At 38.8% G+C, this 23,186-nt stretch overlaps 2 protein-coding genes across 2 annotated transcripts in view; one reads left to right on the top strand and one right to left on the bottom strand.

Annotated features, from left to right (window-relative positions):
* Positions 1–18,064, top strand: part of LOC122059764 (E3 ubiquitin-protein ligase listerin) — a 24,279-nt gene extending 6,215 nt beyond the window's left edge. Inside the window, exons 5-11 of the mRNA XM_042622801.1 lie at positions 497–1,262; positions 5,671–6,379; positions 7,022–8,076; positions 8,225–8,680; positions 14,343–14,573; positions 14,754–15,143; positions 17,767–18,064. Of these exons, the coding sequence (XP_042478735.1) occupies positions 497–1,262; positions 5,671–6,379; positions 7,022–8,076; positions 8,225–8,680; positions 14,343–14,573; positions 14,754–14,981 (3,445 nt within the window). The 3' untranslated portion in view covers positions 14,982–15,143; positions 17,767–18,064. The remainder of the gene's footprint in view (positions 1–496; positions 1,263–5,670; positions 6,380–7,021; positions 8,077–8,224; positions 8,681–14,342; positions 14,574–14,753; positions 15,144–17,766) is intronic.
* Positions 18,039–23,186, bottom strand: LOC122059473 (amino acid transporter AVT6C-like). The gene is made up of 5 exons (XM_042622262.1): positions 22,763–23,186; positions 20,516–20,668; positions 18,881–19,084; positions 18,287–18,746; positions 18,039–18,182 (listed from the first exon to the last, which is right to left on the bottom strand). Exons 1-5 carry the CDS (start codon positions 23,145–23,147, stop codon positions 18,056–18,058), a joined length of 1,329 nt encoding a protein of 442 aa, XP_042478196.1. The 5' UTR covers positions 23,148–23,186; the 3' UTR covers positions 18,039–18,055.

Raw genomic sequence — 23,186 nt, 5'->3', positions numbered from 1 at the left:
CTCATACTTCCTACTAGGGTTTTAGAAGAAAAGGAATTGGGTCCAGCTGATTCCGATTGGATTCTGTTTTGGATCGGCTGGAATCGATTAGGAATTAGTTGGAATCAGCCATAATCTGCACTAACCCTAGTCTTCAGACATGGATTGGCCAATTTGAATCAGCCAGAATTGGGATAGGCCTCAGCATATTCTGATCCAAATCAGCTGGCCAATCTGATTCCCTTTTTTAATCCGTGCTTACTATACTCACCCGCCAAACAAACTGTGACAAGCTCGCTCCCTGGTGGCCTAACCAAATGTTACAAGCACCTTCCAATACCAATAAGAGTCTCTGGGATTCATCACTATTACCAGTTGCATACTGCATATAACTTCACTTTGAGTTATTGATTATATTTGTCACAGAAGAGGAACATATGTCGATATGAATTTAAATACTTTTCTCTTCTTTTTCCCTCTTATGTTATCTTAATCTTTTTCATGTGGTTTTCTGCAGGTCTGTTCTTGGCGGCTCAGTGGAAGATGATAAGGCTTCTTTTCTTTCCAGAGATGCAACATTCAGGATATTTGAGGAGGTCCTGAAAAAGATTGTCCTATTTCTGATGAACTCCTCTTTTACATGGGCAAAATATGCTAGTTCTTTAATATTAATGACTGGAGAAAAAGAGTCATTGCCAAAATGTGAATCTTATGCCAACGCGCTTGAGATGGCAAAATTCGCTCTTGAAGTTCTTGAGGGTAGTTTCTTTTGCTTAAAGACATTTGATGAGAAATGTGAGCTTGTTTCATGTATTTCAGCTGCCATATTTATTATCGACTGGGAGTGTAGCATGGCAGCACAGATGACTTTAGATGAGGATTCAATGACATCTGAGGATGTAGGTGATGGTGAATCAAGGAAAAAGCTTCATGTGAACATTGATTTTGGTGAATCAATTCATGCTTTTCGTTGTAAGATAAGTACTGATTTCTGGAAGAGTCTAAGCATGCATCACCTCGACAGGTTGGGAAGAATTTTGATTCAGACTATCAGATCTGCTATCATGGAGACAGATACCTCCTATATGGAGAGGAAAACAGCTTTGTGCTGTCAATGGATGCTGGAGGTTCTTGAATCCCTCTGCTGGGACTGCACTCAGGAGCAAAACATGCTAGACCAGCTGTTGGACAAAGGATCATACTGGCCGTCATGGGTATTGCCAACCCTAAGCAATGGATCAAGATCAGCCACCCCTAAGTTGAAAAACACAGTAGATACTCATGTGAGTAATAAATTTACATTTTTGGTCACTCAGATTGTCTCCCCCCCCCCCCCCCAACGGCATGGTTGTCATGTGCTTTCTCTGAAATGAATTTATTTTATGTTTTCTCTTCAGGTTTTAGAGAACATTTGGAATTTTTTTGAACTTCGCTAAAAAAAAAAAGGGTTGTCCCAGTACATGAGGCTCTTGCTACTATAGGGTCTGGGAGGGGCAAATGTACACAGCCTTACCCCCTGCTTCGCAAGAGAGGCTGTTTCCAAGTTTCGAACCTGCAATTTTTTTAATACTGCTAATTTCTGAAATCAAACACTCCCAAGATTCTTGCACTCACTGGATTCTAATTTGATTTTGTTTTTGTTTTTACTTTTCCTTTCCTGCCCCAAAATAGAAATGATAATATAAGGAATAAACTAGTATGTTGTTCAAGGTGGCATAGACGCGTGCGATGAAGATCTATCAATGCACTCATACGGAATCACATGATTCATAGTGGACAGAATTAAAAGAGCATGGCAAGCCTAAAATGACTTTAGGAGTAGTGGTGAGAAAGGGCATGCGTGGATTAGGGTCCCACATATGGCTTTGCAAAGAGTTGAATTGTGAAACAGGACCTCTGTAGTTGAGCCCATTTTGGGATGAGGCTTATTTTGAGTTGAGTTGAGTTGGGAAAAAAGGCTGAGTTGTTGTTGTTGAGTTGCCCCAATTGAGCTCGTAACCATTAAAAGGAAAAGGAAACTAAACTATATACAAAGCAAGGGTAATTGTATTTTAAGATTTAACTACATAAAAAAGTTCGGGTTTAGAAAACCTTGGGAAAATACAAAACCGCAGAAATAAGGAATTAAGAAGTTTAAGACAATTTAATAACTAGAGTCGAAGGCCTGTCTTAGCTGGATGAATAATCCTGTCAAGTTTGGTCTGAATCTGATGGGCATATCCTTAGTTATGGAGCAATCCTACTAGGACTAACTAGGAAGACACTCAAGAACATTAGAAATGCAGGACAGGTTTGGGACTTTAATTCAGAATTCAAATAGGTCAACAAACAGAGATAACTGATAAACTGATATTCAGAAAACATAAACACTGTTCATATTATGTAAAACAGAAGATATAGGAAGTTTACCTGAAGTAAGTTTCCTGAAACCAACTAGAAAGTTAGGGTTTTAAAGATAGAAATCCAGTCTAGATTTTTAGATTATTATACTGATGCTAAACTGCATTCAGATTCAAAATATCATCAGAAACTGAAATTTGAAGAGTTGGATTTCAAATTGGGAAAACTAGAGTTTGATCTGTTTTAAGGACTGTACTAGAATCAGAAAAAGAATTTCAGAAACAGAAGAACAGGATAGACTACCTATCCAACAAAATAATATTTATTAAAACCAAACAGGATTGAACAGCATAGGAGAACTAGTATGCACAGGATCATAGTTGTCAGTTGATACTAGCCAGGATGTCTGGGCAACGCCTTCACTACTGTGCACAGTATACTTCAGAAACTTACTTGGATCAATGAAGAGTCATCAAAATTGTGGGGGGCTGTAAGCCTTTACATGTATATATAAACTAGTGCTAGACCAAGTAGACTCCATGAAGAACACTTAAGTCTTTCTAGGGTAGGAAAGCAAAGAAAGAAAAGCAAACAAACTAGGAAAGTTCCTCCAATTGCTAGCTGTGATGGAGGAAGTCTTATACTACTAGGACTCAGCAACAGAAAAGGAAATTAAATAACAGGACTGGAATTCATTACTATCACTAATGCAGGAGTAGATTTACAAGTAACTAACTCCGCAATTTATAACCCCAAACAATACAAATAGGAGTAAGAAACAAAGAAATAATACCATCAAATAAATCCCCAAGAATACAATACCCATATAGGAGCAAAACCAGCCCAAAACCTAACCCGATAGGAGAGAGAAAGACCTGTTATAGAGCTGAAGAGAGAGGTGTGGCCAGGGCTGTAAGAGTCTGATTGAGTTGCACTCTTGGGCGTAGATAGTCCCTAGGGATGGTACAAAAGCCCCCAAAGTTGAGAGGATTCTGACGGCTGGTTGTGAAATTACAAGCTTTCTTGATTTTCTGACCTAGAAGAGAAAACTGAGAAGAACCTTCAAGAACAACAGCTGAATGCTTCCAACAGTGACTAGGTAAGGATCGTGGGACCCTTATGAGGCTTGGAATACCCTGATTGAAGACCTGGCTGAACAGAGTACAGAAGTGAGAAAGAGAGATTGATCTCTCTCCTATTCCCATTAGGATTGCTGATCGGTTCTGATTTCTGGAGACTTTTATTAAAATCTGAATTATACCTCTTGAATGTTACAACAAACAAAATAAGGAAGAATAAAACAGATGGGGGGTTGAGAAGGGTGAAAGAGAATAAAGGAAATGGCTATCTCAGCCTGGACTTCTCACCCACAGCTATCTCAACTGTTCTAAGCATTTAGTTGCAAACTTTCTTTCATAAATGCAAACTTTCTTTCATTCAAATCTGTCCAATAATGGTACATATGCCTCTCTATTAGAGGGAAAGTTTACAATCATACTAATACTAGGAGCTAGTTTCCCAATAGGAATAGACACTTCTACCATAACTAGGAATTCAAAATAGGACTAGGACTTGACTTTATGACTCCAACATGGTGTAGGACTAACAAACTAATAGTCCATATAGGACTTTACAACCAACTAATGGCCTAATAGGCCTTTATTAAATTAAATAACAACTAATTAAACTAATGAATAAAATCCCGTTTTCCTACCTTCTACCCATATTTTAGGCCTATTAAAGTGGCCCATTTCGAAGAAAATCCATGGGATCAAAGGCCCAACACATACATAACACAACCCAAGGCTTATTTGCAATAAAATAAGCCCAAGTGACTTATTTACATCAATCTCGGCCTGTCTAAACAACTGAATAGTAACTATGATAATAAAATAAGACATCCCCACCAAGCCCCACAATTGGGTGATCCAAGTCTGAACCGGAAAACTGGTCCCCAAATAGAACTACAGGCGATAATAATGCAGGCATGGTTCTCCTCCTGTGTTGGTACTTAAGAGTGTACATAGCATCTGCATCAAAGGGAAAGGAGGAAAACCTGGCCCCACAAAAACAAGAGAGAACAGCACCTTGAAACCCTAGATCTAGGTAGGGAGTTGGTAAATTTCATTGGCCATTGTTGGAGCGTAATTTTGAACATTATGTTGGCTGCCAACTTGTATGTTCCATTTCATACTATAAGAATATACGTACAGTATTGCACCTGGAATGCTCCAGAATCCTTGAGTAGTTTTGTGCTGTTGTGGTTAATATTCCTCATGTATGGGCACCCTCTCCATGTATTAAAAGGCTCAAGTAAGATATATCCTCTAACTGTTGAAAAATGAGGATTTGATTTCAAGGATTGCTTATGGACTACATAAGTCTGAATCACTTGTAGATGGGGGTTTCCTTACATTCAAGAGACAATCCTCTGTCTATAAACCCTTATTGGAGGAGGTTTAGCCGCCAAGATGTAGCACATTCTATCTGTAAATTATGGGCAATACATGCATAAAGTGATCATACTTTTTGTCATTGAATCCTATGCTTGAAGAGATAAATTTGTTTTTGATATCTTTATAAATCATTTCTGTAGTAATTCCTTGAACTCCAAAGGAATGAGACTTGACAGTGGAAAAAATCTCATTGTATTAATAAAGTGTGGTGCTATAAATTTGTCTGGACTGCCATGCTCTTATCGCAAGGGATTCTCTGTAAGAAATTCTCGCCCTGTTAATAAAATGCTTACCTATACCCAGATGAGAGCATATTTCAGCTTATCTCATGATTTTATTTGAAGATAGAACAGCTTATAATAGAGACCAGTTACGCATGGGAAAAGCACAACCAAACCCACCCCCCGCCACCGCCAAAAAAAAAAGAGGGCACACCAACAATCCTTAATGACTTTAGCTGAATCCCATCCAATTGAAGTGCTCAAAGTGGATATGAAGACAATACCTAAACTAGTTACCAACTTCAATTTTCTTATAGAATCAGCTACATGTTTGACCCATGGAAATCCGGAATGTAATGTCCTTCACAATTCATGAACGCTCCTCTAACTCCTGCTGGCCCTGGGTTTCCATACTACTAGCATCAGAGTGCAACTTCCCTAGGAGGTAGTGAGATCCACATAACCTAGGTATCAGCTTATGGGTTAAAACTAGTAATAACACTCAGACTCGTGTCGAGGTAAGTTTGCACATAGATTCATTCTCAGATATGTTTTGACTTCTGAATTTTACAGAATTGTTGCTGAACAGAAAAAAATGTAAATGTTGGAAGTCATAATGCTGTCTTTCTTATAATGAGATGTATAACTAATATATGTCATATTACTGTGGACAGACATCTAGGCACCACCAGTTTGTTGCCTTTGTTGACAAGCTTATTTCAGCTCTTGGAGTTACTAAGGTCATAGCTGGTTCTGTCCTGCAAACTGCTTCATCTTCAGCCAGAGAGTTGGTTCAGTCACATTCTTATTCTCGGGCATGGCTTGCGGCTGAAATGTTATGCACTTGGAAGTGGCAAAAAGGCAATGCTTTGGGTTCTTTTTTACCTTTATTGAGTGAGTATGCAAAAAGTGAAAAATCTGTTCCTGGTGAAAGCCTCTTAGATTCTATTGTCAACATTTTACTTGGTGGGGCATTACTTAATGGACACAGTGATGAACTTTGCTTTTCCAATATGTGGCCTGCGTCAGATGATGAAATAGAGGGCATTCAGGAACCCTTCTTGAGAGCTCTCATATCTTTGCTTTCAACTCTTTTTATCAAAGCTAATGTATGGGGAAAAGACAAGGCTCTGTTACTATATGAATCCCTTGTCGATAATCTTTTCATTGGTATGACAGTAGACAGAATTTGTTTGAGGATTCTTCCTTTTGTTATGAACACTATTATTCAACACTTACGCAGTAGAAGTGTGGAATCTGATGAATCTTGTGAAGATGCTCAACTTTATGCATTAAAGAAAAATCAAATACAAGGTACCATGAAGGACTGGCTTCAAAGAGCACTTTCGTTGCCACCTTTAATCACTTGGCAAGAAGGGCAAGGTAATGACTGCTTTTTCATTAGAATATTCTCTTTCAAATTAATAATTTAATGCAATTGTTGGCATATTTTCCATTTGAGTGGACCTTAAGGATGGAATACCAGTGCATGACCCACGTGTGGTGTATTATCCACCTTTCAATGAGTTGCACCTGGAAATCTCCTAAAAGAGAACTAGATCAGGTGACTTTAATAATATCCTCTGTCCATTCTTCTGGACATTGGTTTGGGGGCCCTGGGGGATGTAATGTGGAAAATGTTCCTTGGTGAGGATGCATTACAAATTCACATGAAGTTCCCTAGGTTTGAACCTCAATTGGTGGTTTCCACCTTGTCCCTCCTATTTATATCGGTATGTTGTCATTTCACTAGTGGGTGAGCCCATGGCACAACGGTTAAGTTGCACTATTGCAACATGTTGGTCACAGGTTTAAAACTTGGAAACAGCCTTTCCTGCGAAACAGGGGGCAAGGCTGCGTACACTTACCCCTCCCAGGCCCTGCAGTAGCGGGAGCCTCATGCATTAGGTTGTCCTTTTTTTTTTATTGTCATTTCAATGTCCTAAGGATCTACCACATAGACATCTTTGGTTTTGTATTTGCATCATTGTCTTGGTAAAGATAACTTGTCGTTTCCTATTGCAGATGTGGAAGAGTGGGTGCAGCTGATAATATCCTGCTATCCTTTAAGTGAAATTGGAGGCATAGGAACAATAAAAATGGCATTGCGGAGAGATCTTAGCCATTCGGAGGAAACAATGCTATTACAATTATTCCGCAAGCAAAGATGTGATGATAATGCCTCAAATGCAGCTAATCAGTTATCAGCAGTGCAGGTGACACTATCAAAGCTAATGGTAGTCTCAGTTGCATATTGCTGGAAAAATTTTGAGGTAGATGATTGGGACTTTGTATTATCTCAAGTACAGGGGTGGATTGAATCTGCAGTCGTATTGATGGAAGAAATAGCTGAGAACATAGATAACCTTGTCACAAACACCTCTGACTCTGATAACTCTGAACTTACAGCAAAGAAACTGGAGAAAGCCATTTATATTTCAGACCCATCTACTATGACCATTGCTAGAAATGCTCTTTTTACATTCTCCCTGTTCTGTGGGCTTATTGAACTCCAACAAGAAGAAAATACTGAGCTAATTACCTCCTTGCAAAATGAAAAATGGGACATTATTAAAAATAGGATTCTTGAAGGTGTTCTGCGCTTATTCTTTGCTACAGGCATTGCAGAGGCAATCGCAAGCTCTTGTTGTCCTGAGGGTGCTTCTATTATCGCTTCAACTCGACTTGCACATCTTCATTTCTGGGAGTTGGTTGCATCAAATGTTATCAGTTCCTCTGATCATGTTAGAAATGTGGCAGTAAAATCCGTTGAGCTTTGGGGTCTAAGTAATGGGCCCATTAGCTCTTTGTATGCCATCCTTTTCTCCTCCAAACCAACTTCCTCATTACAGCTTGCTGCTTTCCTCATTCTTACGACAGAACCCCTTTCACATTTGGCCATCACCAAAGAGGATACTGCATGCTGCTTGGGCGGTGATAGTATGGACAATATGGACATCAACCAATCTCGTTTTGATTCATCTGCAGGAGAAACTGTCCATTTCAGAGAGGAGATCTCTTGCATGATAGAAAAATCATCATATGAAATTCTTGAAATGGAATTGGTGGCACAATGTCGGGTAAATATGCTACTATCAGTAATTCAAACCTTTACTAGTTTTTGTTCCCTTCATTTCTCATCAGCTCTTTCAGTGTTGTACCACATATAGACTTTGCAGTTGCATGTCATGGGTTTGATATTTATAATGATTTTTTTTTGGTCTGCAGGTAAATGTCTTCATTGCCTGGGCTTTGGTGGTGTCACACCTGCAATCTTTACCATCGTCATCACCAGCAAAGGAGAGATTAGTTCAATGTATACTTGATTCTGCTGATTCAATCATATTACATTGTCTTTTCCAGCATATTCCTTGGAAGTTTAGCATGGGCCAGAATTGGAAGAAAGATGTTCAGCTTCCAGCTGGGGTGTCAGAGGCTGCTAATGCAGCAGGACGTGCCATCACAACCGGATCTCTTCTGTTTGCAGTTGAATCACTTTGGCCCATTGGGACAGAACAAATGTCATCACTTGCTGGTGCAATATATGGTTTGATGCTTCGTGTTCTTCCTGCTTATGTTCGAGACTTTTTTGCTGGATTACGTGATCGTTCTACATCATCTACAATTGAGTCGTTCACAAAAATGTGGTGCAGTCCTCCTCTGTTGGAGGATGAAATGTCACAGGTGTGTGATGATGGCTTTGTAATTTGGTTTTCTCAAACTAGATAATTATGCGACAAGGGTCTGAAATTTTTACTTTTACTAAATCAATGTTTTAAAATGCTGTCTTTATTGTGGAGCATTAACCTTCAAGTGTGAAGTAACCTCACATCAAAGCATGGCTTTTTCAATGAATAGATTAATAGTGATACATTAAGTATGTTCCAATCAAACATAACTGCATTAAGCATCATCCCAGCTACACTAGTTGGAATCAGATGCAAGAATATTGTTCTGCCATTGCATTTCTTCTTTTACCTCTCAAGCAGGGTTTTAACCTTAAGGATCACTCAATCTGGCTCATCCTGGACAATCTGGACTGGGATCAGTTTGTATCAATCCAGTATTCCAGTCCTTTGACCCAATTCTCACTTCTTAAACCAAATTCATTTCATTCCCTCCCTTCTTCCCTATAATACCTTCAACTTGCGCCCTATCGCTTCTCATCATACTCAGATACTCTGGTTTTCCGTGCATGGCTGAACTATCTCAATCAACTTTTGCCTAATTTAATTATGTTGGAACATACTTGAGCTAATTTTAGGTTCCCTAAATGCATTCTGCTCATAATCCTATGCTTCCTGTATACTCATCTCAATTGAGCTCTTTCTTTCATGTTGTTTCTTAGTTGCTGACATTCAGACCTACTGCTATATTCATCAAACGCAAATATTCTAGAAGCTTCTCCCATTCATTTGCCCAACTGTAATTCTATATGCAATATCTTCTCCAGTCCCTCCCTCTGCAGTGATTAGTGAACCAAGATATAGAAATGATTGCCCTGGGGTATATCTTTGTTATTGATCTTAACATCTACTTCTTTCTACTCCTGTTTTCTGTAAGTGCAAATAAATATACAACATGTAGGAAATAGTATTATATACATATACCAATTGCATTTAAAAATTTCTTATCTGCTTCCTTAAATTTGCAGTTTTTTTGAAATTCATTTGTATTCAACAAGAGTTTATTTGTACTGGTCTGTTCCATGAAAATGTTTAGAAAACCTATAAATTGATTACTGGAGCTTACCACCTCCATACTACATAGTTCTCCCTGCACAAAAGAAATTAAGTATAGGAAATAATTACATGGTGTGCTGGTGATCCAGCCTCTCATAATTCAACTGTGAATGGTGAACTTTGAAAGTCTTTAATGCTGGAGAGTTCAAACAAGATCGGAGACCATATGATTGCAGACTTGCAGTTTCTCTTTGATTCTTACCTTGTGAATTCCATGCCTTTGATTTTTTTGGTGAATAATATAATTCAATACCAAAGAGAACGAGAAAAAATGCAAACCCCGAGGGGAAAGAAAGGAAAAAAGAGAAAAAAACTAAATACACAAGGACCACACCTCAGGGAGAGGAGGGTGGGACTGTATACAAGAAGGGGGGAGATCCCAGGAGACAACAATATGCATGTTTCTTGGTGAGTCAATACCAGTAGCAGCAGAAACAGAAAGCTTAACTTACATTTCCATGGAGATAGAATGCCAAATCTTTTGGAGAGGCTGAGAGTTTTGAGGTCCATTTCCTGAGGTTACACTCCATCTAGATTTAGTTAATGGTGGCATGGAAGGAAAGCTTACCAACCACAGCACAAATAAAGATCCCGCAAAGGTCATATTAATCCAAATCCATTCCCTATGAAACGGCAGAATCTGATGATTTCTTGGTCAGCAAGGACTCCTTTCCAAACTGAAGAGGGAAAGAGGTATGCAAAGAAAATATGGTCCAAGTCTTCCACACCATTCCAATAGAAGCTGCAAAGAGGAGAAATCAAGATTTTGCGGCAGAGTTGGAATTACCGAGTTGGCAAGCAGTTGGAGAGAGCATGCCAGACAATGAAACTAGGACGAGGGATATAGGACTTGAACCAAACAATCTTCTGCCAAGGAGCAAGATGGCCCCGAGGCCTAATAAAGTCCCAAGCCGCTTTGGAGGTGAAGGAACCCGAAGAAGATGGAGACCAAATAGTAATTTCTCATAGTTTCTAAGCATACTCCCCGGAAAATTCCTCCAATTAGCCACTATATCCAACTAGGAAATCAAGTGATCAGATAGAAGCTGATTGGTGAAAGCATGACAAAGATGGAATGAAATAAAATAAATAACAAGGCAGCAAAAATAAAGCAAAATCTTAAAAATTTCATATCTTTCCCATGCCGCCATATTTAAAATTTAAAGAACGATATAGTCCATTGCAACTTTGCCAATGCAGCAACCAGATTTCCATTTGGAGGAAAAAGTCAGATAGTTTATCCAAAATAGCATTACAATTTTTTTTTCTTGCATAGAATATATTCATCAATAAATGTCAACTCCATCCATAGTTTGTACTTTTTATTTCATGCAGAAAATTTTATTTTATCACTGAGAAAATAAGGTACATCGCATCCATGAAACTGAGTCAATACAGAACTCATCTATCTGTAACAGGATATGGACATTTATATAATTTTAGAAATTCTTACTTGGAATTTGTTTCATTTTGAAGTAAGAATTCTTTGCATGTGCCCTGACTCTCTTTTCTGTAAAATTGTATTGTCCATGTGCTTGGAAGGTTGTCTGATTACATCACAGTTACAATCATCTCTGATAATGTAGAAATTTACATATGGTATCTGCTGTTGAGAATTTGATTGAAATATTTTTCTAACTTTGCCTGGGAAATTCTCTTCATGATATGCAATAAAATCCTTCTGCTTAACATCCGAAGTCTCCATCATACCTCAGTGACAGCTTAACCGAGAGACTCACGTAGTCACATGTGCTTTGCATGTTCAGTTTTTTTACATTGTTGTATATATTCTTCTGCATGTTACACTTGGATACTTGAACACTCACATTTGTTTAGATTGTTTACACTGCTACAGCATCTCTGTGCCTTGCGTTACTTGAGTCAGTACTTTATTCTATTCGTGAAATGTGTTTTTAAGGCGTTAAATGACCCTGCTTTCTGTCCTCCTGTATACATTTTCTATTACATATCTTTTTCTATAGCGGTGCATCAGGTAGGCAGCCGGCACTCTAATATATCTAACCATTCATCTTTTGCATGATCCTTTTATGTTTTATAACCTCCTCTTTTTTTTTCTATTTAATGTCTTCCCGGCCTGTTACGAATGTAATACAAAAGCATAGTGTCAGACTTGCTACCTGAAACATTGGCTCCCTAACGGGCAAGAGCATGGAGCTGTTAGATGTCATGAGGAGAAGGATTAATATTGCTTGTATACAAGAGACTAGATGGAAGGCAAGAAAGTGAAAGCTTTAGATGACTTCAAACTTTGGTATTCAGGGAGATCATAACCACAGAGGAGGTGTGGGCATAGTGGTGGACAAAGACTTAAAGAACGACGTTGTGGATGTGAAGAGAGTGGGAGATAGGATCATTGCAACCAAGATGATGGTGGAGTATGATACTGTCAATATAGCTAGCGCTTATGCACCCAAGCAGGGCTGGATGAAGATAGCAAGTTAAAATTTTGGGACGATATGGATGGATTAGTGCAAAGCTTCGGACATGATGAAAAGATTATCATAGGGGTGTGACCTCTCGGACATGTTGGGAAGGATCGGCGAGGGTATGAAGATGTGCATGAAGGCTATGGTGTTGGGGAGAGGAACAAGGAGAGGATTTCGGTTTTAGACTTTCCAGTAGCCTATGACCTACCCATTGTGAACACTTTCTTTGAAAAGAGAGAGGAGCACCTTGCTACCTACAAAAGTGGACTTCATACAACCAAGTTCAGTTCTTTCTAACAAGATGGTTAAAGATTGTAAGGTTATACCTAGGGAGAATCTAACCTCTCACCATAGACTGGTGGTCTTGGATATGTGGCTTTGTTCACAGAAGCGTAAGAGAATGATGTTTGTTTACCCTAAGATTAGATGGTGGAGACTAAAAGATGACCTGCAAGATGTTTTTACTGATAATGTGGTCAAACAAGGAAAGTGGGACAGTGAGGGAGACTCCAATGAGATGTGGACCGAGATGTCAGTCTGTATTAAGGTCTCTAAAGAGGTCCTAGGGGAATCAAGAGGCACATGTCGAGCCCTCAAGGAGACCTGGTGGTGGGATGAGGAGGTTCAGGTTGCCATCAAATATAAGAAAGATTGTTTTAAGACTTGGCAAAGTACTAAAGAATTTTATAATAAAAATAAATAGTATGCGGCCAGAAATGAAGCTAGAAGATTTGTGGGGAAAGGGAAGGCAAAGAAATATGATAACCTTTACAATAACTTGAATACCAAGGCTGGGGAAAAGCCTATATATAAGATAGCTAAAATAAGAGATGTGAAGAGCAGAGATTTTGAGCATGTCAGGTGTATTAAAAATGAAGATGGTAGAGTGCTACTTAAGGATGAAGACATTGTGACGAGATGGAGTGATTATTTCCGCAAGTTATTAAATAGAGACACCTTGAGCGGATCTAGCCCAATTGAGTGCCTTTCTCATCATGCTCCATAGATATGTAAGAAGGGTTGGAACGACTGAGGTTAAAGATGCCTTATGAAAGATGAAGTCAGGAAAGACGCCAGGCCCAGACGATGTCCCAATAGAAGTTTGGAAGAGCTTCGGACTCTGTGGGATAGCTTGACCAACTAACCTTTTTAACAAGATTTTGAGTACAAGGAAGATGCCAGACGAGTGGATGAGAAGCATTATAGTCCCCATTTACAAAAATAAAGGGGTATTCAGGATTGCAATAACTATAGAGGCATAAAACTTATGAGCTATGCGATGAAGCTTTGGGAGAAGGTTATTAAAGTTTACTTGAGAAGAGAATCTGGTGTCTCACATGACAATTTGGTTTTATGCCTGGGAGATCATCAACAGAAGCCATTTATTTGCTCAGAAGACTCATGGAAACTTATAGAGCTGCAAATGGGGTACCACATAACTGTTATGCATGACATGAAAACTTTAAAATCCTACTAGAACTCAAGCTATCTCTGAAAGACAATCTAGGAGAGACCAAATAAGCCTAATAGTATGAAGAATAAAACAGAAATTTTGCAATTATAAGGGAGGAGGAACCGTAGCTTTTCTGGGAGTGGCAGCCAACTCTTTAAACTGTCTTTTTTCTCTTCAAAATTGACTTGGATTACTAAGACTAACTAAACGACACTATATGACCTGGTTGGACCGACAACAAAAGAGTTGAGAAAAAAAAAACTAAACCTGAAGTAGGAAGCGACATAACTTCATGCTTGATGAGTTGGAGTTGGTTGAGTCCGCTTCAAATGGAGTTGACAGACCTGGATGCGAACTTGGACAGATATGAGGACCAAAAATGTGGGCTGTATGGTTGGACTCGATAAAATCAGATTTCAGTTGATAATAAACTTATCGGGGGGATGCTCTGTTTACAATCTTTAGATGATGACCATGCTTGAATTATTTTTTCTTCTTAGTTTGCTTTCTAACCCTGGTATTTTGGGAAAATGATTCCTGCGTCCCCTTCATTAATTCTCTTACCATTCGTAGAAAGACATCAATTTGTGTATCTTACATTTTACTCTTTCTGTTTTCAGTTAACAGATATTGACCATCTTGGACGTGTTCCAATGTATCAAATATTACATAACAACTTTGATTTTTTTTTTTTTTTTTGGCAGATCAAGATGGCCAATGTTGCTGATGAGAATTTCTCCATTAGTGTCAACAAAACTGCCTTTGAGGTTGTTGCCACCTATAAAAAGGAGGAGAGTGGAATGGATTTGGTTATTCGTCTCCCTATATCTTATCCCCTGCGGCCTGTGGATGTTGACTGCACAAGGAGCCTTGGCATTAGTGAGTCAAAGAAGAGGAAATGGCTGATGTCGTTGACGGCATTTGTTCGTAATCAGGTGCCTCTTCTATGAATTTTATGTATTATTTTAGTTTTCTCTTGTTCCAACACATTTGCGCCAGACCATATATGAAATGATATTCTAGTTATTGGAGAATTAATTGGCTTGTTTACTTTAACCAATTGGGCTGCTTCTTGGCGGTAAATGAGCTAATTTTGATGGTTCTATGAAATGCAGAATGGAGCCTTAGCTGAAGCAATACGGATTTGGAAGAGCAACTTCGATAAGGAATTCCTAGGCGTTGAGGAGTGTCCCATCTGTTACAGCATCATCCATACCAGTAACCACAGTCTTCCTCGTCTTGCTTGCAAGACCTGCAAGCATAAGTTCCATGCAGCCTGCCTCTACAAGTGGTTTTCAACCTCTCACAAGTCTACTTGCCCATTGTGTCAATCTCCATTCTGATCAAGAACAAAAATAGCTGGACGTGTTCATATTTATGTGGCTTGAAGCTGGCCTGGAGTCATGCACTCCTTGATTTTCTGATCGCAAAGGGCATATTTCCTCAACAAATGGAAGTCGGCTAGGTCAAAAGAATCAAGGCACACCTAGATCAGAATAAGAGTTGTAAGTAGTCCAGATTTAACTCTCTTTCTTTCTCTCTGATGAAAACTCCGGTGGAGGATGGAATGTGATTCCTCAGTTCTCACCTTGCTTCCATCATGCATATCTGTCACAACAGTACTTTTGTGCTTCTGTGCAAAGAATGAAAAAATCAACCTTGAATAATCAATTTCATATTGGGGGGAGGAGGATATGAGGCTGTCTAACTTGTGGGAAAAGAAAAGAAGAGCCCACAGTTTAGGCAAGTTAGTCTGACCATAGGGCAGTGTTGATTTGTAATAATGTGATAACAATCATAAAAAGACTTATATAATGACACAACTTAATCTAAATATAACAAGATTTCAGCACATACTATAAACATCACCATGACTTTTAGACACACACCTAGGCTAAATATAACAAAGTCAGCCTTATCCCAACTTAATGGGGTCGGCTAGATGGATCCTAGCCCTCCAATTGGCTCTATCTGGGGTCATACTTGGGACAAGACCTAAACTATGCATGTCTATACTACCACAAATTATGAACATCACCATGACTACTAAACTTGACAATTTTTACTAAACAACACCATAACTTTAACACTCCCCCTCAATTTGGAACAGATATCTCCTAGTTTCTAGCTTGGAATGACAAGAACAGACACCCAACGGAAGCAAAGTTGAACAGATATAAGAGTCTTAAAAAGCCAGTAGCCATGCAAAAATTTCCTCCCAGTCGCAGCATCAACAAAACATATCAGCCACCAGCAGAAGCAATTGAGAAAATTAGTCACCATACCTTCCAAATGAATAATCTCTCTCTCTCTCTCAGGATTATGAATCAAGTAATCAAGACAAGTAGTCACCGTGATCCAAATCTAGATTATTTGATGGAGGATTTAGTTGCATGGACAGCCAGTGGACCATCAAGGATGCTAGACACATTCAAGAGGAATTTCAAGTGTGTGCTTTTTGCTGACATTATAGTTTTGGTTGCTAAAACAGAAAAGGAGGTAAATCCCAAAATAAAATCACAAAGGAACTTGTTGGAATCAAAGGATTTGAAAATAAGCGTTGCTAAAACAGAATTTGTGGAATGTAACATTAGTAAAATAAAAGTGAAATGAAGTGGTTACAATAGATAGTAGGGAGATACCTCAGAGTGATAGTATTCGTTATTCAGTGTCATTCATTACAAAATAAATAAATAAATTAGTAAATAATTGAAGAAGATATTCCTTATAGAATTAGAGCAAGGTGGGTGAAGTGGAAGCATTCTGCTGAATTATTATGTGATAATTGTAGGACTGAAAACACTGTACGAAGAACAACAAATATAAAAAAATATAAGTTTAGTGAGGAGGATGCTCAGATGGATGAGTAAAAAAATAAGAAAAGATAAAGTAAAAGATGAAAAAGTAAATTTTCAGGTGATCTAGGAATGCCTTGATAAGAGATACGTTGGAGCATGGTTTGATATGGTATGGGCCTTTATAATGGAGGCCATTAAATTCACAGGAATGAGGGAGAGCGATAATTGCATTGATAATTAGCATGTCCTTGAACAGACTTGAATAGTGTAACCAGATCCATGTAATTTACCCTGTTTAGTTGAAGATTATTACTTGCATTGAACTAAGAAACTAAGGTGATGAACATAGACCTACCAGTAGCAGTAGTCTCCCAACCATCTTTTGCGACTGTGGGTCCAAAAGCCCTACTCTCACGATCTCTCTCCCACTCTTCTGACTCTCACCCCGCTCATGACTCATTGATCTCTCTCTCTCTCTCTCTCTCTCTCTCTCTCTCACGTGACTCAATTGGGTTTGTTTTGACCAAAAGACTTTGGGTTTGAGCCAGATGGAGCATTACTGACCTGTTGGGTTTGTTTTGATCAAAAGACTTTTGGAATGGGCCTTTCAGTCGTTATCACTTGTGATCTATTACTGTTTTCTTTGTGATCATCTTTTATATTATTTTAAATATTTATTTATGCTGCATTCATTTGATGTATAGAATGAAATGGTTTATCTTGGTTAGTGATAGAACATAGTATCTGATGACATTTGATTTGATTTGGTACAGACCTTGAATGACCTGATTCACATAACCAATATAAATTTTGAGGAGCTAGGTGGGTTCTGGATTGAAAAGTACTCTTCCCCCCCCCCCCCCCCACATCTCTTTTGAGGAATTTGGTTGGATTATTAGTTTTTTAAAATTTTACATCTATTTTACATCCAATTAAACAACTATGGTAAATTAATTTCACTTCACTTCTGTTGCAACCAAAGACTCAAAAAGGAAAAAAAAAAATCGCTTCACTTCCCTTCCCTTCCCATTTCCCATTTCCCTTGCAACCAAACACAGCTGAATGGAGTAGAGTTTACAATAAAATGTGTCTTTAAACAAGACTTGAATGGCATAAGTGGATCCATTTTATTGACCCTATTTAGTTGGAAAAAAGGTTTTAATTGGCTAGAGTTTATTTGAGACTGAGAATTGTAGTGACTGGTGTGACATGCTTTACCACATAGGCTTAAGCTTAAATAGCTTATCATGTTTCTCTGTGACATGGAATGATCATATATATTAGCCTGCATACAATTTTTCTGTTACTCAAGCTAATATGTTGCATGCAGGTAAACTGGCGGCTCTGGCATACCATGACCATCAGCACCTTGTAGAAGCGTCACAGAGGATATGATCATTTGCACTGCTCTATTGGAGAGCCACACATTATTGAAGTGTCATCTTGGTGATTTGTGGCGGGTGTCTAGGGTTTTTTTTTTTTCTTTAATCCTCCTATCCATTTTCTTTTATTTATATAAAGCACAGGAGGCAGTACAGTTCTGAAGGCACATTTGTCCCTTGACTACAAAAGTTTCTATGTAACACAACTTTGACCAGTGTTTAAAAAAGGAAAGAAGGTTACTTCAATTCTCTAGTCAAACTAGCTACATTGGAGGAAATGGCAATAGTGCTTGTAATTACTGCCAAGATTATCATCAGAGCTGCCAATATCCTATCTCTTCTTGTGGATATCCCACGAACATCTCTGCCCAAAACAAAAATAGTGAGGTAAGACAAACTTCCCAAAGGTAATTCTCTTAAAATCGGTAATTCACATATTTGGTCATCTGATGATACTGAAAATTGTACCTCAAGGCAATGGCACCTGGGAAAATGAATGCAAGGCAGACAGCCGATGTTGATCCCATGAACTGAAAAAAGTACCATATATTTGGGAGGGCTATGGCCGCGAAGTAAATGAAACCCAGAAGACAACAGCTGAGAGTGACAAATCGGGTGGTATTTGAAGCAGATGATGATCTGGCGAAGAGCTCATGGATGTTGGCCCTAAGAGAGAAGTTTAGCAGAGGGAAAACCAACACTAGATGGAGTGCGTAACTTAACCGAACTGTGTCATCAAGTAACTTTCCCATAGGAGAACCAGAATTTCTGTCAAAATTAACCAGTATATCGGCCATGATGGAGTCTCCGAACAGTAGGTAACCAAAGAACCCCACAGTCAAATAAATCACCGAGCATAGTACTAGTGAGATTCGCACGGTGGAGACCATTTTGGAAGGATTTGGTAGCTCTGCTGCAATTGGATGAACTTAATGCATGGAAAAGCAAACATAGCTTAAGTAAGAAATATGTAGTAGTGGCATTCATTGATAACTGATGAAATTTGAAACTGCCTAATGTATAAATAAGTAGATAAGTAGGAAAGGGAACCCCGAACCTTACCATTGAAGTGGAAGGTGAAAGCCGTCACGATGACCGGAACAGCAGTGAAAAGTTCAAAGAAAGATGTTTGGCTGGTTAAATCTGGTAGCAGTCTTGGACGTTGTGTTTTTCCTTCCCAAAGGGCAACCAGAGCCATCACTGAACTAATGCCAACAAACACAACAGCAAGAAGAACTGAGATGGCTGAAGTGAACCGCAGCGACTCTGGAGAAATCAGTGCACAACAAAACGAATGGGTAAGGTTACTTGGGTCAGCTGAATAGGGATACTTGGATCAATAATTACTAATTACCAGTCGCAATTGCGGCATTGAAGACTTTTGACAATCATAATAAGGGAAATAAAATGGTTTTTTCATGGTCCCGGGGATTGCTTTTCCCAACGAGCCATTTTTTAATTGTTAATTTTCTTGATCCGTCTCAATCACATTGCCCATCATATGCATAAAAATGTCTTTTGCATTTTCAACAATCAAAAAGCCGAACAAGTCTACTTGCGTTTCCACTCTTACCTGTACCTTTTTTGTTTGCCAAGATAATGGAGGGGGGAAGGATAAGAAATAGAAACTCTGTTTCTATATTTTTTGCTCGTTCTCTTGCCAAATAAACATAGCTGAAAGGGAAAGCTTAGGTATAGTTGGAATAGAAAACTGAATTTGGCAAGCGGACAATCTATACAGAGACGGCAAAGAGGTGGGCTTGGTATCAAGGATATTAGATTACAATAACAGTACCCAACGTTTCTAAGATATAATAAAAGGATGTATTTTTCTCTTTCCCTATGAAATGATATTTTTATTCCTTATTTGGGAGGGGGAGGAGAGAAATAAACCTAAGGTACGCTAGCATACATTATGCTCCTAATAGGGAACTCAATCCTTGTAACGATATTTCAACCTCCTTGTCAAACGCAACTCCCTAATTTTACAAGGCGACTGGGATAAATACCTCCAAGCTGATACGTAGCAGAGTGAACACCAATAGGTTTTAGAACATATCACAACCTAACCATTAGGTATCAACCTTAATCAGCTCTATCGCCATCTCTAGATAAAAGATATATTGTTTCAACAATGAAATTAACCCTCCACAGTGCAAATATGGTAGATGCGAATGATGAATATCACCAAACAAAACGATGAAAATTATTTTATCCTGTAGTGGAGGAAACATTTTCTATGGAATTTAATGATTCTTCTTTTCTACCTTTGAGAGAGGTTTCTCCGAGTCGATGGAGGTAAGGAACCCATGAATGAGAAGGCACACGAGCCATGAGGGTTCAAAGGTAGGGGGTCAAGGAGGATAAAGAGACAGAGGGTGCTAGCATAGCCACCGTCTTAAGTGGCGAGAACCTCTTCCTTCAACATTTAAATCACAATCCCTCCTCAACAACAAAATGATCTAGTATTTCACCCCAAGTGAAGAAAGAATATTTTAATCCACAAGTTCTGATGGTCGGATGGGACTCTTTAAATGATATCAAGGGCATTTCGGATTTCTTAGAACACAATAATGGGCACCCAATAACTAGATTCTCTTTACCCACAATAAAATGAAAAAACGCTATTCAAATAAAGAATAGAATGTTGAGAAATTGAAAAGGAAAAAAAAAATGACTCAAATAACTTTCACTAACCTACATGGCGCAGCAATGCAAGAGGAAACATCACGAACAGTACGGTGAAGAAGAGTGCAAGAGCACGCGTGTTCCACCATTGGATACCAAACCATTCTTGCAGAATACCCAAATGTATTGATCCTTCGCATTGAGTCCCCGACAACACATCACCTTAATTTTAAGCAAATGGATCAAATGGTAAGCATTAATAGATTCACATATAGTCTTCTTGATTATTACACTCAATCAGCCATATATGTATTCTATTCTATTAACCTCAATGAGCAAGACAAAAGGATGCAAGATTGTGTAATGATCTATCTGTTGCTTCAAAAAGAACCCAATGGCCCAATCCTGTAAAATGGTGTAATAAAGGTCTTGGTTTCAATCTCCAAATTTTTCTTAACATTTTGAAAGAGTGAGAGCAGCCATAGTCTCCCAAATTCAGGTTCTTGAAGATATACAATGAGCAAAGCAAGTAAAGGGTTTATGGACCTACCCACATAATGGGACAAAACAATTCAGGTGCTTCTCTTGTTCTTCATTTATCTCAAATCAACAAAGATAAGGTAAGATTCATATAAGCGCATGCATTTGTATGTACACGAATATATGTTTTGAAAGCTGCCTTTCTCAACTTTAACAATAAAATAAAAAAATAAAAAAATAAAGAAAAAGAAGACTGCCAGATTATGTGATGCCTACTCTCAGATACAAGAAGGGTGAATGATTCTTACTCTAGTAAATAAAAATCCCATCCTATTAGATGCCCCCAACTATTGCAGAGGCCATACAATCGAGATTTTTCTCCATAGAAACATTACAAAGAATAAGATTTTTACCCTTCATGAGGAGTAGGGCTATCATGTCGTCTGCCACGCTGCCTTTGACGATTTTTTCCTATAAAAATCATCGTCATTACACTATTATCACTCGCTCTCGGCATCGGTTCGTGAATTCACACGTCTGTCTCCTATGCCCCACTTTTTTTGGGAAAAAAATCGTCTGTTTTTATTCATCCATGTTTTTCTTGTTTTGCTACTTTCAAAAGACGACATGTGGCATTACTTTAAGTGAACGGTTAAGATTGAATTAAAAATCAAACTGGATGTAATAACCCTCACCCAACTGAATTAATCTTGACCGTTGATGACACGTGTCATCTTCTGCAACTAGCAAAACACAAGAAAAACAGAGATTAGAAAAACAAACGATTTTTATCCCTTTTTTTGGGTAGAATCTCCTATGCCCCACTTACCTCTTAAATATGTGGCCCTCCCCGACGGCCGAAGAAAAGTCAGCTTTAAACCAAAGCATAATCTGCTTCTAGCCTTCAACCCCATTACCCTTTAGACCCAACGTCCATCACGCCAGTATTTGAACAAAAAAAATTGAGAAAGTTTATCCCCTAAAGATAAGACACGTGTCCGATAACTTTGATGGACCCCATCCCATAGTTATACGTTATTGTCTGCTCCCAGGCCAGCACAGGTAGCCATTATCATTGCAGGCCCCGGCCCTACCAAGTGACCAATCATGCTAAGGCAAAGGGCATCACCAAAGGTGCTTCAACAGATTACTAGAGAAAGACCGTGTCTCTAAGTCACGAAGAATCTCAGCTCAGAACTCTCAGAAGAACGGGATTAGCTAATTTCACAGAAACGACCTCTCTGGTCGCTAACAGTTTCATTCCATTCGAACAAGTAACATGGATAATGGATCCTAGGCGTACGTAACCCTTAGATAGGGTTGATAAGAATTAAAAAACTTACTTTCTAAGCTGTGAATGAACAGTAGAGCTCACAGACAATTTGATTCTTGTCGATCGACAACTAACATGTAAAGATCCAATTTGTTGAATCATTCACTGGAACTTCAATTCTAACCATAAATAATCAAAAAGACCAAAAATAGAATGCTCACAACAGATTTCTTACCAATCGCAGCTCAGAACTCTCAGAAGAACGGGATTCGCTAATTTCACAGAAACGACCTCTCTGGTCGCTAGCAGTTTCATTCCATTCGAACAAGTAACATGGATGATGGATCCTAGGCGTACGTAACCCTTAGATATGGTTGATAAGAATTAAAAAACTTATTCTTCTAAGATGTGAATGAACAGTAACGCTCACAGACTAATTGATTCTTGTCGATCGACAACTAACATGTAAGGATCCGATTTGTTGAATCATTCACTGGAACTTCAATTCTAACCATAAATAATCAAAAAGACGAAATATAGAATGCTCATAACAGATTTCTTACCAATTATAATGAGATAAATGATCAAGGAACCGACAGTGGTGATCATGACACAAATCTGCAACGCAACTGATCCAACTCTCCCAAATGCCTCACCCATAACACCGGCATATGTCGTCGAATTTCCTGCATTTGTGAACGTCAGTAGGAAGTCCACGGAGAAATTGCAGAGGAAAGCGACGATCACGATAAGAACGAACGCCGGAACGATGCCTAACACCTTGAGAGTTGCGGGAATCGACATAATTCCAGCTCCAATAATACTCGTCGACACATTGAACACTGCGCCAGGGACCGAAGCGCCACCGCCAGTGGCAGATCTCTTACTCTCCGTCGCCGGAGACCTAAGCTCAGGGAGGAGCGGCGCATTTATCTCATCTTGTGTCATTCTGGAAGACGAAGATCGAAGACGTCAGTCTCGGTTCAG

The sequence above is a fragment of the Macadamia integrifolia genome, chromosome 13, assembly GCF_013358625.1.
Source record: "Macadamia integrifolia cultivar HAES 741 chromosome 13, SCU_Mint_v3, whole genome shotgun sequence".
NCBI lineage: Eukaryota > Viridiplantae > Streptophyta > Magnoliopsida > Proteales > Proteaceae > Macadamia > Macadamia integrifolia.
The sequence above is the reverse complement of the archived record's forward strand: the minus strand, read 5'-3'. Positions and strand labels throughout refer to the sequence as shown.